The sequence below is a fragment of the Ylistrum balloti genome, unplaced genomic scaffold (genome assembly GCF_031769215.1).
Source record: "Ylistrum balloti isolate Yb309-2 unplaced genomic scaffold, AGI_CSIRO_Ybal_v1 Utg369668, whole genome shotgun sequence".
NCBI classification, from domain to species: Eukaryota; Metazoa; Mollusca; class Bivalvia; order Pectinida; family Pectinidae; genus Ylistrum; species Ylistrum balloti.
Window position 1 is genome coordinate 368,845 of NW_026781915.1, and position 16,133 is coordinate 384,977.

At 36.4% G+C, this 16,133-nt stretch overlaps 1 protein-coding gene across 1 annotated transcript; it reads right to left on the reverse strand.

The window, feature by feature from the left end:
* Positions 1-464: 464 nt before the first annotated feature.
* Positions 465-15,085, reverse strand: LOC132561048 (pancreatic triacylglycerol lipase-like). The gene is made up of 11 exons (XM_060225768.1): positions 14,845-15,085; positions 10,457-10,722; positions 10,147-10,293; positions 8,631-8,739; positions 8,272-8,388; positions 7,084-7,203; positions 5,647-5,762; positions 5,210-5,342; positions 4,739-4,862; positions 1,982-2,182; positions 465-540 (listed from the first exon to the last, which is right to left on the reverse strand). The coding sequence occupies exons 1-11, from the start codon at positions 15,083-15,085 to the stop codon at positions 465-467; spliced, it is 1,650 nt and encodes a 549-aa protein (XP_060081751.1).
* Between the last annotated feature and the right edge of the window lie 1,048 nt (positions 15,086-16,133).

Below are 16,133 nucleotides of genomic sequence, written 5' to 3' on the forward strand. Positions count from 1 at the left end.
AAAAATGGAAGGTAACTTTTTGCGAATTTCCAATAAAACTGCATCAACATTAGAAATGGGTAGTGTTTTGGAATCAAATGATGAATGTTACTCGTTGTGTAAGGTAAGAGAATGACAGCGTCATACATCGCAGCTTGGATATTCTGCTTCAGCGCCAAATCGTTTCGTGAGGAGGAAGAGATCTGTCATGGAGAATTGTGACCACTTTGTAATCGATTCGTCTTTGTATTTTTCTTAGTGCTAGCTAAGTAGTGTTCCAGCACAGATTTCCAGCAGTAAACACGGATTACATAAACACAATACATTTAACGATGAAATCAGACTGTTAACAACGGTTTTATTAATTTCACGGAAGTTTCAGGTTCCAATAATATTATCTTGTTGAAAAAAATACCCTCGATATATAAGATATAATGACAAAACGTTATTGGCTTAAGTTTGGTAACACAGCAGCATGGGTATTATCAACAGGTATAAGCGAAATTCATCGTCCCCTGAGTTTCAATATTCGTGTTCTTAGTTGCACCACACAGACTGAACCTGAAAACGATAACAAATTCCTGCGATACAAACAATATTGAAAAAAAATATGAACAGTTATAAGATATCCGTCTTTTGATTGAAATCTTATCATACGATCATGATAGTAAAAAAGATAAAAGATAGATTATTACTCCGGTTTTTCTGTTTTTCAAATATACATACGTGATCATATTTGTCAGCTTGAACATTTCGTATCCAGTTGTCACAAAGACACATTGACCAGATTTGTCATTATAGTTGTCAGCTTGAACAGTTCGTATCTAGTTGTCACAAAGACACATTGACCAGATTTGTCAATATAGTTGTCAGCTTGAACATTTCGTATCTAGTTGTCACAAAGACACATTGACCAGATTTGTCAATATAGTTGTCAGCTTGAACAGTTCGTATCTAGTTGTCACAAAGACACATTGACCAGATTTGTCATTATAGTTGTCAGCTTGAACATTTCGTATCTAGTTGTCACAAAGACACATTGACCAGATTTGTCATTATAGTTGTCAGCTTGAACAGTTCGTATCTAGTTGTCACAAAGACACATTGACCAGATTTGTCATTATAGTTGTCAGCTTGAACATTTCGTATCTAGTTGTCACAAAGACACATTGACCAGATTTGTCATTATATTACGATATATTTAACCATTTATTTCCCATTGACAACAATTAACCTTTAAAGCAAAAGTCCGAGGTTTATGTAACGACATAACAGAACTTATGGAAGATTGTACTTCTAATAAATAGAACTTATTTTCCGAAGTCTTTAGACCAAGTCAAATGGAATGGATGGTTACAAAGGATTGTTGATATCACTCGTTACTGGTCTTCGGTATGGACTAACTCTCTAGAACGAATCTTCTAGCTCAACTCTTGCGTACATGCAGATTTTGTCTGATATTGCCTTCAAATTCAAATTTTAATCAGTGTCGATACAGTGAGACCAGGAAGAAATACATTTGTGTCGTATTCCCTTTTGAATTGGAATTTTCTCGGAACAAATTGAAGTTGACAGTCAGCGTCACTTACAAACCGGAGCTGTTTAAATTTGTGATAAAAAAAATGTTATTGACGACACTATCTAAACTATAAAGCATCTCACTATACTCCAAACACAACACACCCTTAAAAATATAGTGCAACAGACTTTCAAGCCCCGGTAGAGTCAACCAGAAGATAGTGAAAAAATCAAATTGTTGCCACTTTTTTTACATTGAAAACAATTATATTATATCATTCTAACCTGGCTCAAGAAATCGATAGCTGTGAAATGGTAAATAAATGTTCCCAAATTCGATTCATATCTGGAAACTTTCACTAACCACTGGTTACCACTACTAACAGAACTGGGCCCTGGCCCGTATGTTTTTGTTTGTAAATCATACATCATCAATGATTTAACGACAGTGTTAATTATAGATATAACCTTATACTATACTTACTGTGAGTTGGACTCTCCGTGTACGACATCTACCCGGGACACGTACACAGACGGATGACGTAGGTTAAAAGGATTCCATGACAACGGGTTCAGTAAGTTACGGTGATGTTCCCATTTAACGTCAACATCCATGACCCTTCCAAGATTAGTCGGTGACGTCACAACAAAACCAAACGTCGTTCCCGGCTGTATCGAAACCGGACTGAAAGTGATAAGAGAAGTTCTGTCTGAAGAGGCTTTATGTAATGGCCAAAATCTACAACGTGCTTGCGCAGTAAAATATACTCTATGTAAAATATCAGTCTCTATGTATCCCCTACGACCTGTAGGGTTCGAAGTAAGATACCCTCAATGTTTAGTTGGGTGATAGTGGACTTCGCAGACACCACTGCTATGTGCGCATTGATTGGAAACATATGTTTCGTCATTATTCGGGTTTCCGAATGTATCTTTTAGAGATAAATTATCCCTAAAATCTGTAATGAAAGTGAGGGGTCCATGCTAAGATATTTATATTTTTAAAGCTTGCAATGTATATCATGTTTAGTGCAATATCAACGGCATAGACACTTTAATGCCGCAGTTGTTTTATATATGCACTGTATGGTTTTTAAGATCTCATTAGAAATACATTGCAGTAGGTTTTTTCTCTCTGGAACCTCTTAAAACGTTTGTGAATTTGAGGTACGGTCCAGGGGATGGATGTTAGACAATTAGCCATTTATACATGTACCATCATGTGTAGTACGATAATGGTGTATAGATCCACACCATTGTATATCAGTATTGTTACATGGAAAGATAAGTGGTAGCGATTGTAACGTTGTTTCTAAGAGGGATGGTAAGGCCAATAAATCCGTCAGAACTAATAGATTTTCCCGTACAAATGGTCGATCCAGGTTTTAATGGCAGATGATAATGTTGTAATGATAGGCACGAAATTGGTATGTGTGCGAAGTGCTTCAAGAAATATCAGACACCTATACCGAACCCTGGCGACTAAAGCAATGATTATACATTGAGAAACCTTCCCTTTTTGTCAGTAGATGGTCTTGTTATAGATAGCCTTCACATGCAAGATGCACTTTGTGCATGGAGACATTTGATCAAAACTCGTTCTCCTTGCCAAAGCGGGCAAAATATCATCTCATCACCATCTATCCTCTTCTTCTTTTTTTTTGAGAAATATCAATGTTTACCCTAATATTGAAATTCAAACTGGTTAAAGAAAAGTTCGATTTCTTAGTCATTCTTAGTAATCGAAATACTGAAAGATCTTATGTAAATATCGCATATGTTATGGAAACAAAACCCTTCCTTCACTTCTAGCTTCCCCTCTTTAGAAGATTGTAAAGCCTGTGCAATTTGAACAAGGGAACAGCTCCGCTCTCAACACCGATATTTACACCCCATCACCGCCATTACCAAGAAAAACACAATAATTCTGTTTAGGGTCAAACTAAAGGCGGATATATCTTGGAAACACTACTCAACATCGTTAACTATGCCGAAATCAGTTCATAGAAAAAAATCCAGGCGATGAAGAATTACAAGACATACCTTACATAAAGTGGTGTTCATATGAGATATATAACTTTAAATGACATTTCCACAAAATCAGTGCGCCAAATACTAATGATATCAATCAAATTATTGTAAATGGTTTGACGAGTGATTACCATACATTTTAATGAAGCGCAATGAATTAAAAACAATATTTTGTTCAAACAAGCAAATCATGTTTTTTTTAGGTTTAATACTCACCATTTTGGAAAAGCACATCATATCAGTCTCGGCTACTTTTAGTTCCTTCCAACAAAATTCGTAATTACTATCATTTAGCACAGGATCGTAAACCATTCAGAAATATCTTACGACGTTTTTAACCGACGAAAGTATATTTGTAGTTTTCAGAACATTTCAACAAAAGGTGATAGATGCAATTTTTGACACAAATGTCATCATTGTTTATCTCCTATTTCAATAGTACTAACAAACTAGATATTCTAGCATGGCATATACATTCTCAACCATGTAACTATCACGTGATATTTGATATTTCTGTCTTGAATTATTAAGACTAGGATTTTTTCTAATTTTTTTCATAAAATGACGCAACATCCTTGATTATCAAATGACTGGAATTTAATGGACATTTTTCATTTCAGAATCCATAAACCTAATACCAGCACAGAAACTGTCATAATCATTTGCTTTTTATGCCACTTCGGAAACCCCTTCAATGTTTGAGTCATATATTTGATGTATTCTTTCTTACTGTAAAATGTGTCATTCATCACTGTTAAGAGAACCATGGGGCAATTATGTCGTTTGTTGTAAGGAAGTCTGCCTACGTAAATGATTCTATCGACAATGTTGATTGCATAACTGTCTGCAATATAACTGATCGGCATGTCCTAACTGTAAAATAAAAACGAAAAGGAACGGATGTGTTTATATCTAAATCGCAATAGGCGATATAGCGTATCTTTTACAGGATAGACGTGACCTTGTGACGATAACTGTTTTTAAGGAACGTTTTAAACACTTGAAACATAAATATTTCTAATTTTGAATTTTTTTTTTTTTTTTTTTTGCAAGTAACTTCAATTTTCGCGAGAAAAGTTCCTATCGTATACCGACAGCAGATTGTACTATACTTTCAACGATCCTGAAATTTAGAAAACGATATAAACAGAGAGACATGAGTATAAAAACAAAGGCTCTCAGCACTTTCTATCAGGTAGCCCGTACTTACTCAGTAGTCAGTTGCATATTTTGCAGCTGACCGCTCGTGCCGTGGATGGATGCGAACAAATGACCGGACCAAGTCTGAGCTCCGCTCGGGTTGCCAAACGACATTCGTACGGAGTAATGGTACCCTAACAATGAGAAACGAAATTTATTTTATTCATTCATTGTATGCGAGTCGAAACACAACATTAGCATATATATTCTAAGTTAGAAGTATACATGTAGGTCCAACGCAACAGTAGTTCAATTATATGAAAATACAGGTAGATAGACATTAATGGACAAATGTTTTAGGTAGTATTCACGTACTTCGGATCTCAAATAAATATTTTACATTTTTCCGGTTTTAAATTAATGTTGATAAATACATCACATTTATCAATTCTACTACGTAAACTACCATGTAGTAACAACCCTCAATGTGTTATTTTTAACCGGAAATGTAATGTTCGGTAAGTAGGCAAGATCTACGAACTGCAAAAAGGAGCATCACTTCCGGTCTCAAGGTAATACTTGACATTATGCGTTCCAGGTGGCGGCTTTACCCGGTCGGCATGGAGACCCATGTAGCCACACCCACCACTAGAACAAGGCATGCACGCTCCTCGCTGATTGGAGATAATGAAACATTAGTCCAATTGTTTAATAAACATACTATTTAGAAAATATCATTTTATATCTGAAATCGTAATGAAAACCACGTTATATCTATTGTTACACTAGATGTATGTATTTTATATAGAAACTTTCATATCATCATCAACAGACAAAAAGACCCAAACCATTGCTGGTATTGGCGACATGGTTCGTTAAATGATCGTTTAAATGTATTTCGAAAACAAGCATAATCAATGAAATCGTTGAAGTTTATCAAATTCATAATATTCTTTTAATCTGACCTACAAACCATACCTTAAAGTTGTCGAAACTGTCACACCTGTAACCCTGCCACGGACATGCGCTGTTGATGGACTCGTTGAAGTACTTGTACGACCGTAGATGGTTACAAGCTAGGAACTCTTTACCACCTATATCCAAAACATACATGATTTAAATTAAAGACCTTGCATGACCAGATTGGCTTCATAACAGAATGAAGTAATACACAGCAGAAAACACTCATCCCCCAAAACCAGTAATGGAAAATATTTAATGAAAAACAAGCTGATTAAAAGACCTAGTCTGTAAACTACCCAATATCTTTTGATGAAAAAGTTAAATTATCGTCTGACGTGTGAAATTAACTGACACCTCAATTCAAGCTAAATCTTTCACTGCACATCAAAGTGATTCCTAGTTAGGATCGTGAAGCAGCTTATGTAAGGAACACGACATTTCAAACGTGTCGTCTGCTGTGGCCCATTGCAAGTTACGCGAGTCAATGCTGTATCTACTTCATCAATCGCTATTAATACAAACACGTCCCCTGCACCAAATTGTCACCAACAAGTTATTCCAATTCTGATTACGATGATGGACAGTCAAACTGAGTCACACGTTTAATTAAAATGTTATGGTGGGGACTAGATAACGGTGTTCGCTACTTTGTTGTACCTTCCGCCACTAATAAATTGACATAGTGAATTAGATTTTACGGACAGATTGAATTATACCACCCATAGAAATCTGTAGATGGAACTATAATTTTCTTGTCGTTTTTATGACGGCTGCTACGAAAGTGCCAAGAACTCAAAGAAAAAAACTGGTGTCTCTCCGACGTCACACTTTTGAAAAGCCTAGAAAAATCACCTCTTTTTGGCTTTATAACAATAAAATAAAAATAAATTCATTGAAGCAATGACCTGTATAAATCGCCCTTGAATCTGACTTTATCAGTATTTGTCATTGTACAAGTCGCCCTCGAATTTGACGTTATCTTTACTCGTCATTGTAAAGGTCGCCCTCGAATTAGACGTAAAAGGATTTACCATTGTACAAGTCGCCCTCGAATTTGACGTTATCTTTACTCGTCATTGTAAAGGTCGCCCTCGAATTAGACGTAAAAGGATTTACCATTGTACAGGTCGCCCTCGAATATAACGTAAAAGGATTTACCATTGTAAAGGTCGCCCTCGAATTTGACGTAAAATGATTTACCATTGTAAAGGTCGCCCTCGAATTTGACGTAAAATGATTTACCATTGTAAAGGTCGCCCTCGAATTAGACGTAAAAGGATTTACCATTGTAAAGGTCGCCCTCGAATTAGACGTAAAATGATTTACCATTGTACAGGTCGCCCTCGAATTAGACGTAAAAGGATTTACCATTGTACAGGTCGCCCTCGAATATAACGTAAAAGGATTTACCATTGTACAGGTCGCCCTCGAATTAGACGTAAAATGATTTACCATTGTACAAACCGCCCTCATATTTGACGTTTTCGATGACGTCTTTGCTACAGCCAGGTTGGTTCTCGCCATTATTTGGGAAGTAATCCACGTGACCACAGGGCTCCATCATACCAAAACCTGGTAATGTAAGAGAGACATACTCTCATTATGTCTTCTTCATCGTGAGATAAGGACAGAATATAGAACTGATGTCGTTTCAAACTTAATTCTTGAAATCGAGAATAATCGAGATTATCAATAATTATCAAAGATAGATATTACGACAATGTTTAGAAAGTAAGTGCTGTTGTATAAATATCAATGAAGATTTGTATGATTTTGAACCTTGGGTATTCTTCCGTATATGTTTTGAAATTCTACGAAACTTCACTATACTTAAATAATTATCACTGTTTAGTGTCCGCGCCTTGTCCTTATGAGTGGCAATATACACTAGCAGTTACCGAGTTATAAGATACTGTCTCTTTTTGTGACAATAATCCTACTAGATTAAAACAAAATACTACATCAGTCTCTTTTTGCGGCCAGCTGGAGGATGCTATGTTTGTTTTTGTGGCCAACTGGAGGATGTTATGCTTGTTTTTGCGGCCAGATGGATGATGCTGTGCCATTTTTGTGGCAGCTGGAGGATGCTATCGAAGTTTTTGTGGCCAGCTGCAGGATACTATGTACGTTTTTGTGGCCAGCTGCAGGATACTATGTACGTTTTTGTGGCCAGCTGCAGGATACTATGTACGTTTTTGTGGCCAGCTGCAGGATACTATGCACGTTTTTGTGGCCAGCTGCAGGATACTATGTACGTTTTTGTGGCCAGCTGCAGGATACTATGTACGTTTTTGTGGCAGGCTGCAGGATGCTTTGTATTTTTTGTGGCAGGCTGCAGGATGCTTTGTATTTTTTGTGGCCAGTTGCAGAATGCTACGTATGTTTTTGTGGCCAGCTGCAGGATACTATGTATGTTTTTGTGGCCTGCTACAGGAGGCTATGTATGTTTTTGAGGCCTGCTGCATGATGCTTTTCCTTTCCATTTGTGGAACAATATATCTACAAAGATTAAAGATGAATGCACACAGCTTAAAATTGTCTCTGTTTTCGTTAGACGGAGCTATCTTCCCCGGAGTAAGACAATATACATTCACCGATTAATGATGCATTCTCTGTCTCTGTAGGTGATAATTTACTTACCAAGCTTAAGGATGCTCTCCCCGTCAGTATGGATGACATCAACAAACATGGCGTCGGTGTGGTCGAGTCTTACTTCCGGGTCAGTATACTGGAAGTACGGATCAGCAGGATCTAACCCTGTTGATGATTAAAACTATAGGATGGGAGATGCCAGCAATATAACTCATAACTAATAATTAATATGTGTATTAGTTGAACTCAGTGAAAAATATTGCACCTCATAAAGAATTTGATAAACTCAAAAGTTCAGCTTACCGACCTGATAATATTATACAGGACATTACATGATATAGGTCTAATTTACCTTTTCAGGTTTCAGAGAATAGCAAGGAAACGGTTTCAAAAGGATGTTTTCTTACCTGTAATTCTGCCGAGGTTTTGTGTCCTTGCGCCGGCGTAGCCCGCCACGTGAGCCCCTAAACTATGGCCTATTACGTGCATGTCGCTGGGATGGGCTCTGCGATGTTGCTAAAAGGAATTATAATGGGGTTTTATTGGATTATGAAAAGACATCTTCAAGTGTGATGAATTAAATTGGAAGTTTTAGAGACACGCTTTGAGCTATTTGGTGTCGTTACGAGCAGGTCATTGATATCTTCTCTGTTCTTCGTAAGTGAAAAAAAGAATCATGATAAATTATGATAAAAACACATCGAGCTGACATCTGTAATGTTGTCAGGTTGTGACTTACGGATATTTATAAGCGCATGTCACTGATAAATTCTTAATTACATATCAGAACAAGACTGTACACGTCATATAATGTCCATATAATACATTACTTGTATATCTGATAGGAATCACAAATATTAAGATACATATGCCATCAGACGTGACAGATGTCCACCTAATGCTTTCTGCGGGCAGTTTAGAAATAAATAACAACACGGTTTCTGTTATTGTTTAATAATTACGCGATGATGCGGGATTCGTCGTAATGATTGCATTTCACATTGTTGCACGATGGCTGGGGAAGATAATCGAAAAATATATGTATTGCGTAAGGCAAATTTCTTTCACATATTTCCCCATGTCCTTGCTTAAACAGGTATCACATAAAAAAAGCGTCCATACCCATTCTGTCGAAGGTATCATTAGGCCGAGATGTAAATGAACTGTGTGTATATATATATATAAACTTTAAAAAACTGGAAAACACGATGAGCTGTAAAACTTGTTTTACAGCTCATCGTGTTTTCCAGTTTTTTAAGTTTTTATATGTTTTCTGGACACAGAGAATTTACCATATTTACCATAGCCCTTTCCGACTGAATTACAAGGAACCATCCATCTTTATTAAATATTGCGTTCAAACTAGTTAGAAGGACGACACCAATAATCCGAACTGATATCTGAATCTGCAGTGATCAGTGTTAAAGAAATATAGCATGCCCCCTACAGTACACAATTTATTCTGCAATATTGCCAAATGTACATTTGTCTCAAGCAGAACGTCTTTGGAAATATTCGATCTCCACATACCAAAAACTTCTCCTAACTACCAATCCCGCCTTACCTGTCAGTTGCATGTATCGTAGAGTCTGTTGTCAGCGTTGGTAACGTTTGACAAAACTAAAGGATTACTTTAACAAGCAATAATGTCATGAAGAATTGCTCACCCAATTGGAAGTTACCGACATCAATTGTGTTGTCATCTTCACCACCTACGCGTGCAGACTTAAAACACATACAACACTGCTAACTATTATTCCGTTTACAACCATTCTTTAAACAATAGCAATAACCACATGTATTTGACATGTATGAACACCCTGTTTACAGAAACGAGCTTTCAAATATAAAGAGTATTTCATTTAAAAAACAACCGTTATCCGAATTATTGAATTTTATTTATAATTGTAATAAATGTCATACCTGTAAAAGATGGATCATTCGGGCAATCTCAGCTCCCACCACGCGGGTGTTAGAGGTAGCCTGAGTGTACGGCAGCCCCGATCCGCCACCCCAACCCACAATGATTACATTGTAATCACCGGCCTTCAGAAACTCATTCTTTATATCCTGTCAAACACACAGAAAATATTACTGAAATGAAAAACTGAAGCATCTACGATTATTTACAAAATTGATGTACAAAAGAAGAAAAAATCACACTTAATGTTAATGATTTCGATCTTTAATAGCATTTAAGAACTCATCATCTTTCTAATGAACTTTAACTCACGTGTAACCAAACGACTTGTCCGTTTTCCAAGAATCCATGTGTGACGAACTTCGTTTGCCTAGTTCCGGAAAATGGAGAATTGGTTATACTATTGACATCGTTAGGGTTGAGGTAGTGGACCGTGTTCCTGTTCCCACGGGTATACAATAGGAAACGTGTGTCGATCTGGTCTGGACGTGCCGGTAGGAAGTTGATGGGCCTGTACTGGCTAAAGAAAGGCGTCCCAGTACTGAAACAGCCGAGGTCACCATAGCAAACACTGGAGCCTGCAAGGGAAACATACCGATGTTAGAATTTGAGTTCGAGCTGATAATTTATTAATATCAACTTTACGGAAACGAGGGATTTTATGATTTTATTTGTAGAATTAACAAGTTATTGCTATAAGTTTTCAATAAGTTTGATTGGATGATACACGTAAATAAAGACCATGTGTGTCTTATACTATTATCAGGCACATTATATGTTGCGTTACAGCCAAACTTCTCGCTTTTTTCAAACATTAAAATCCGTGCGAAATCTATTATAGAGTGTTCTAGAACAGAAATAACCAATATGACTATGAGTGACTGGTCACTCTACATCAGGCCGTCCCAGGCTCGGTTTACTTCAGTCACGAAATAAGTTTACAGATTATAAGTGTACTGACAGCTGGATATCATATGCAATTGCGAAAGAGTGCCACTTCAGACGAACTGTAGGAACAGGGTCACATTGTAGACGTACTGACGGGCCCGAAATGAGGTCACATTGTAGACATATTTATGTGTGAGGTCACATTCCAAACGTACTGATGCGCGAGGTCACATTCTAAATTGCATTCTGAATGGCCATTTTAATTTCATAAGTTAGTCATATTCAAGATGTACTGACGTAATTAGGTTACACACCAAAGCTCATGGTGGAATTAGGTCACATTCAAAATCTTAATGTGAAATCAGGTCACATGAAAAGTGAGGTTGTTTCTGAAGTGTATGAAAGAAAGGACGATACATTTAGGATAACATGACAGAATACAGTCAAACGGATGTTGCACTACGATAGTGAGGTAACGTTCGAAATCTGCTGGTGAATAACGTCACATTCCAATGTACTGATGGAATAAAGTGAATTATATATATTCTTGTTGTATTACGTCATTGGGACAAGACTTTGGATAAGTTTGTCAACGTATTATATAATGTTATTGGAACAGGACTTTGTCAACATATCATATAATGTTATAGAGACAGAGCTGTGAATAAGTTTGTCAATATATTACATACATGTAATGTTATTGGGGCGGGACTTTGAATAAGTAAGTCAACATATTATATAATGTTATTGGGACAGAACTGTGAATAAGTTTGTCCACGTTCTACATAATGATATCGGGACGGAGCTGTGAATAAGTTAGTAAACATATTATATAATGTTATTGGGACAGAGCTGTGAATAAGTTAGTAAACATATTATATAATGTTATTGGGACAGAGCTGTGAATAAGTTAGTAAACATATTATATAATGTTACATAATGTTTTTGGGACAGAGCTATGAATAAGTTTGTCCACGTACTACATAATGATATTGTGACAGAGCTGTGAATAAGTTTGTCAATATATTACATACATGTAATGTTATTGGGGCGGGACTTTGAATAAGTAAGTCAACATATTATATAATGTTATTGGGACAGAACTGTGAATAAGTTTGTCAACATATTATATAATGTTACTGGGACAGAGCTATGAATAAGTTTGTCCACGTACTACATAATGATATTGAGACAGAGCTGTGAATAAGTTTGTCAATATATTATATAATGTTACTGGGACAGAGCTGTGAATAAGTTTGTCAATATATTATATAATGTTATTGGGACAGGACTTTGAATAAGTAAACATATTATATAATGTTACTGGGACAGAGCTGTGAATAAGTTTGTCAGCATACTACATAATGTTATTGGGACAGAGCTGTGAATAAGTTAGTAAACATATTATATAATGTTATTGTGACAGAGCTGTGAATAAGTTTGACAACTTTAATCCAATTCCTTTTCTACAACACAGATGAAAATAAAAATACGTTTAAATCAAATTCATATCAATAAGTGATAATTGAATAAGTTCATATTTCGGATTCATTCGTGGAATCAAGTCATATTCAAGACCTCCTACACAAATTAGTACATATTCCAGATGTTGTCTATTGTTGAATGGTGTTACGTACTGAAGTAAGGTCACACTGACTAACATGTGTTACAGAGTAATGTCACAAGCCGGACATATATATTACAGACCAGAAACTACGATTTTATTTATCTTGCCTTTCTGAGGCATACTTGTAGGGAGAAGTTGTTAAGCAGAGATAAGGAGAGTAGAAAGAGGTCGCGTTGAATAATGATTCTTAGAAACACAAGTCATTTCCTGGACTTACTGAAAAAGAGGGTGTCGTCTATTTCTGTTTCACTAATAAAAGAAAAATGTTACCGTCTCGCTGGTTTATTATTAGGTGAAGGTCATTACATACAGACCAATCAGAGTCGATCACGTTGACCTTTTTAAACTGTTTAACCTGAATAGATTGTTTTATTATTATAAATGAATAGAACATAGACGTAAGATAAATAGCATTGCACAAGCATGAAAAGTAAACACCGGATGCTAATATAACAGCAAACACATGTAAGTTCTTTTTCATTAATAAACTATGGACAGACATCATTTCCTAACTGCCCAAATTCCAGAGGAAAAAAAGCGGTGAAATATTAGTTGGTCTTTTGTTACAGAATTAATTATTTTTTAAATTGTAACGAATCTATTTACACTGGTAAAATAGTTTCTCAGAGAGTAAAGCGCTACCAAACATGGCGACAAGGAAAGTCTCACTCATATGTAATCCGTTGAAATATCGTGAAAGAAATTGTCAATTAACGTTTAACTGCCATAATAGAAAAGTGGTATCCGAAGTCAAACCGTATAATTTTTTCTATTATGAATTGCATTCTTTCAGTAACTCGTTTATCTGTTATTGTCTATATTTTACGCGTGTCAGACTTGTACGACTGTTTGTTAATTGAGTACAAAACGTTCCCACGTTTGCAACTGTTCTTAATCGCTATTGTTTGTAAATACATATTTCAAAATGTAATGAAGTCAGTCCGTTAAAACTCACGTTTTTCTATGGTGGTAGCTTTCGGTTCAACCAAGCCGCAAAACGCGACCACAGCGAAAACAGACACCATCCACCAAGCCATCGTATGCAACCCTTGGGCAGTCAAACTCTGTCCATTTAGAGAGATAAGGTTCTGCCTAATCGCGTAATTGATATAAATAGATTTCCATACTGCCAACAAGACATACATATATGTTCCATACTTTCTAGCGTTATTTGAGTATTTACATTGAGATTGTCCACTAAACATTGCGGTTTATCAATTTCCCTTCATTTTTAAAATCGGCTGATTTCTACAGAATGATTTTTTCACTGTCCACTCAACATTGCTTTTTGACAATTTACCTTTATTTTCAATCGGCTGATTTCTACAGAATGTTTTTTTTCACTGCCAGATCTCAGACGTACCAGCAGACACCTGCCATAACATTCTTATGACATGAGAATTTAACATTAGATGTTATTTACCCGTGTATCCTATGACAGTAATCAGTTAATTACAAGGGTCTGGTGTTAAGGAAACCTTATAATCTATCTTCCTACTTACTAACAGTCAGGACATGTATGTGTATCATACTCGCCTGCCAAAACTGAAAGTATGGAATAGAATCATCGACCATTAGTTCCATTAACCATTTTATCTGATTACCTGTAATTCATGAGCTGTCTTGTCAAAATCCTCATTTTCAGATATTCTTACTGACTAGGTATGTTGATATTTCAAGGAACCAGATATAATGGTAACCTTTGTTATCGTAGTTATGATATCGGCTTTCTCATACAACCAAGCAACGATGCCGATATTCTTAATACCTAGACAACGGTTTCGGCTTCCTATTCAACATGACAACGATATTGATGTTCTTGGTAACTAGACATCGATATCGGCGTTCTCATTAGCCTGACAACGATATCGATGTTTTCAGTAACTAGACATCTTTAGCCATGTAATGACATCGATGTCACTTCTCTGTATTTCTTTGTTTTAAATTACCGGAGTTTGTGTCTCATTACTTTCGAATTCAAACAGACTTACTGGACAGTTTTGAAATTTTGTTTTTTCTCAAACTGTTTTGTCTAAATCATCATAGAATATTGATCATTCGTTCCATTACAGAGCATTTATGAAAAAAATGTCATGAATTTCACCTTTATGGAATACATAAGCACCAGATTCATTAATCTTTGATATGTTACATGGAGTTATATTGTACAGTATTCTTGTCTCACCGACGGTGTCCCTCGACAGTTCCGGAATCTTTCCTGTGGCGAGTCCGTCTAGTCGTCGGACAAAGTCTAACTCCCAATTCCTGATCAAGGTCTTGAGTTCCCCTGTCACATCCTGACGTAACACACTGGCTATTTTTGGAAGATTCCTTAAGGGTAGAGGTAGTCCCGTACAAGCTGTCAATAAGAAAACCAACTCCAATAAAATACACACAACACCACGAGCTGTCGGTCCTGTCTCCATGACGAACACTTTCAATCCGCACAGAAAGTCAACATTTATGTGTTTGATGTTGTGACATCTGTGTCGTTAAGACATCTACAGCTCCAACATAAGTGATTGTCAGCTCGCCAGGAGTCATCATAAACATTAATGTACTATATCCGGGTTTTCCAGTCCGTTTTTTCTGTGCTTGTCTGTTTTTCGCGTTTTTACCCGACGCACAGACTATAAACACTTTTTGTTAAATGACTCCATATCTGACCTAAATGCTTCGTGCTGATTGAAAGGATGATGCCTTTGGCGATGCTGTCGGAGAATTTTAGATAATATCTTGATTCCGTGGATATCGGTCAGCATGCTACCTTACCAAAACCTCTGAGTAGACCTTCTATTAACAAACCACATTAGGCTCCTCCCACGCTACCTACAGCTCAGAAATAAAACACTTGAATCACATTCTCCACACTGCATCGATAACGCGGAAATCGTTTTTTTTTAACGTTTTCGGAATACTTCACAGTATTTCCGAACAGCTGTTTCAGAAGCCGTTTGTTGATATGACGTAAAGGGAACACTATTTGTAGGGATATAAACATGTACTCATGTTTTACAAAGTAATCATCGAATCCATCTAACGTGGCTGGAATATTTGATTGATGACAACCTCGGGTAGACAGACAATCCAGGTAAGGTGACGATTTAGCCTCTAGACTAGGTTGCGTACTTCATGGTTTGTAAGAGGTCATCATGGACCCATGAGAAGTATATGGACGGTCGTTTCAACATATATACAATTTTGAAGTTATCTTCAAATTAAACCTACAATGTATAAGATTGAAATCAAACGAATTGACCATACGTGTTAATGAATTACAGCTAGGTACAAGTTAAGTTAACCTATCTTTGATTTAATTGGAGAGATCACTTTATCATTAAACTTAGATAAGTTCTATTATACGAAAGTTTGAATATGAAGATAGGTTCGAATACATCGGAAATAACGTCACTAGATTTATGCTTGTATTACTATGATATTAAAGTAGATTGTGTAACATTCACACATGTTACT

Coding starts and splice junctions, on each gene's coding strand:
- LOC132561048 (XM_060225768.1), bottom strand. CDS start 15,085: ATGGAGACAGGACCGACAGCTCGTGGTGTTGTGTGTATTTTATTGGAG. Junction 8,740..10,146: donor GAATGATCCATCTTTTACAG/GTATGACATTTA, acceptor AATTCCTTTTAG/CAACATCGCAGAGCCCATCC. Junction 4,863..5,209: donor AAGTGATGCTCCTTTTTGCA/GTTCGTAGATCT, acceptor TCTCATTGTTAG/GGTACCATTACTCCGTACGA.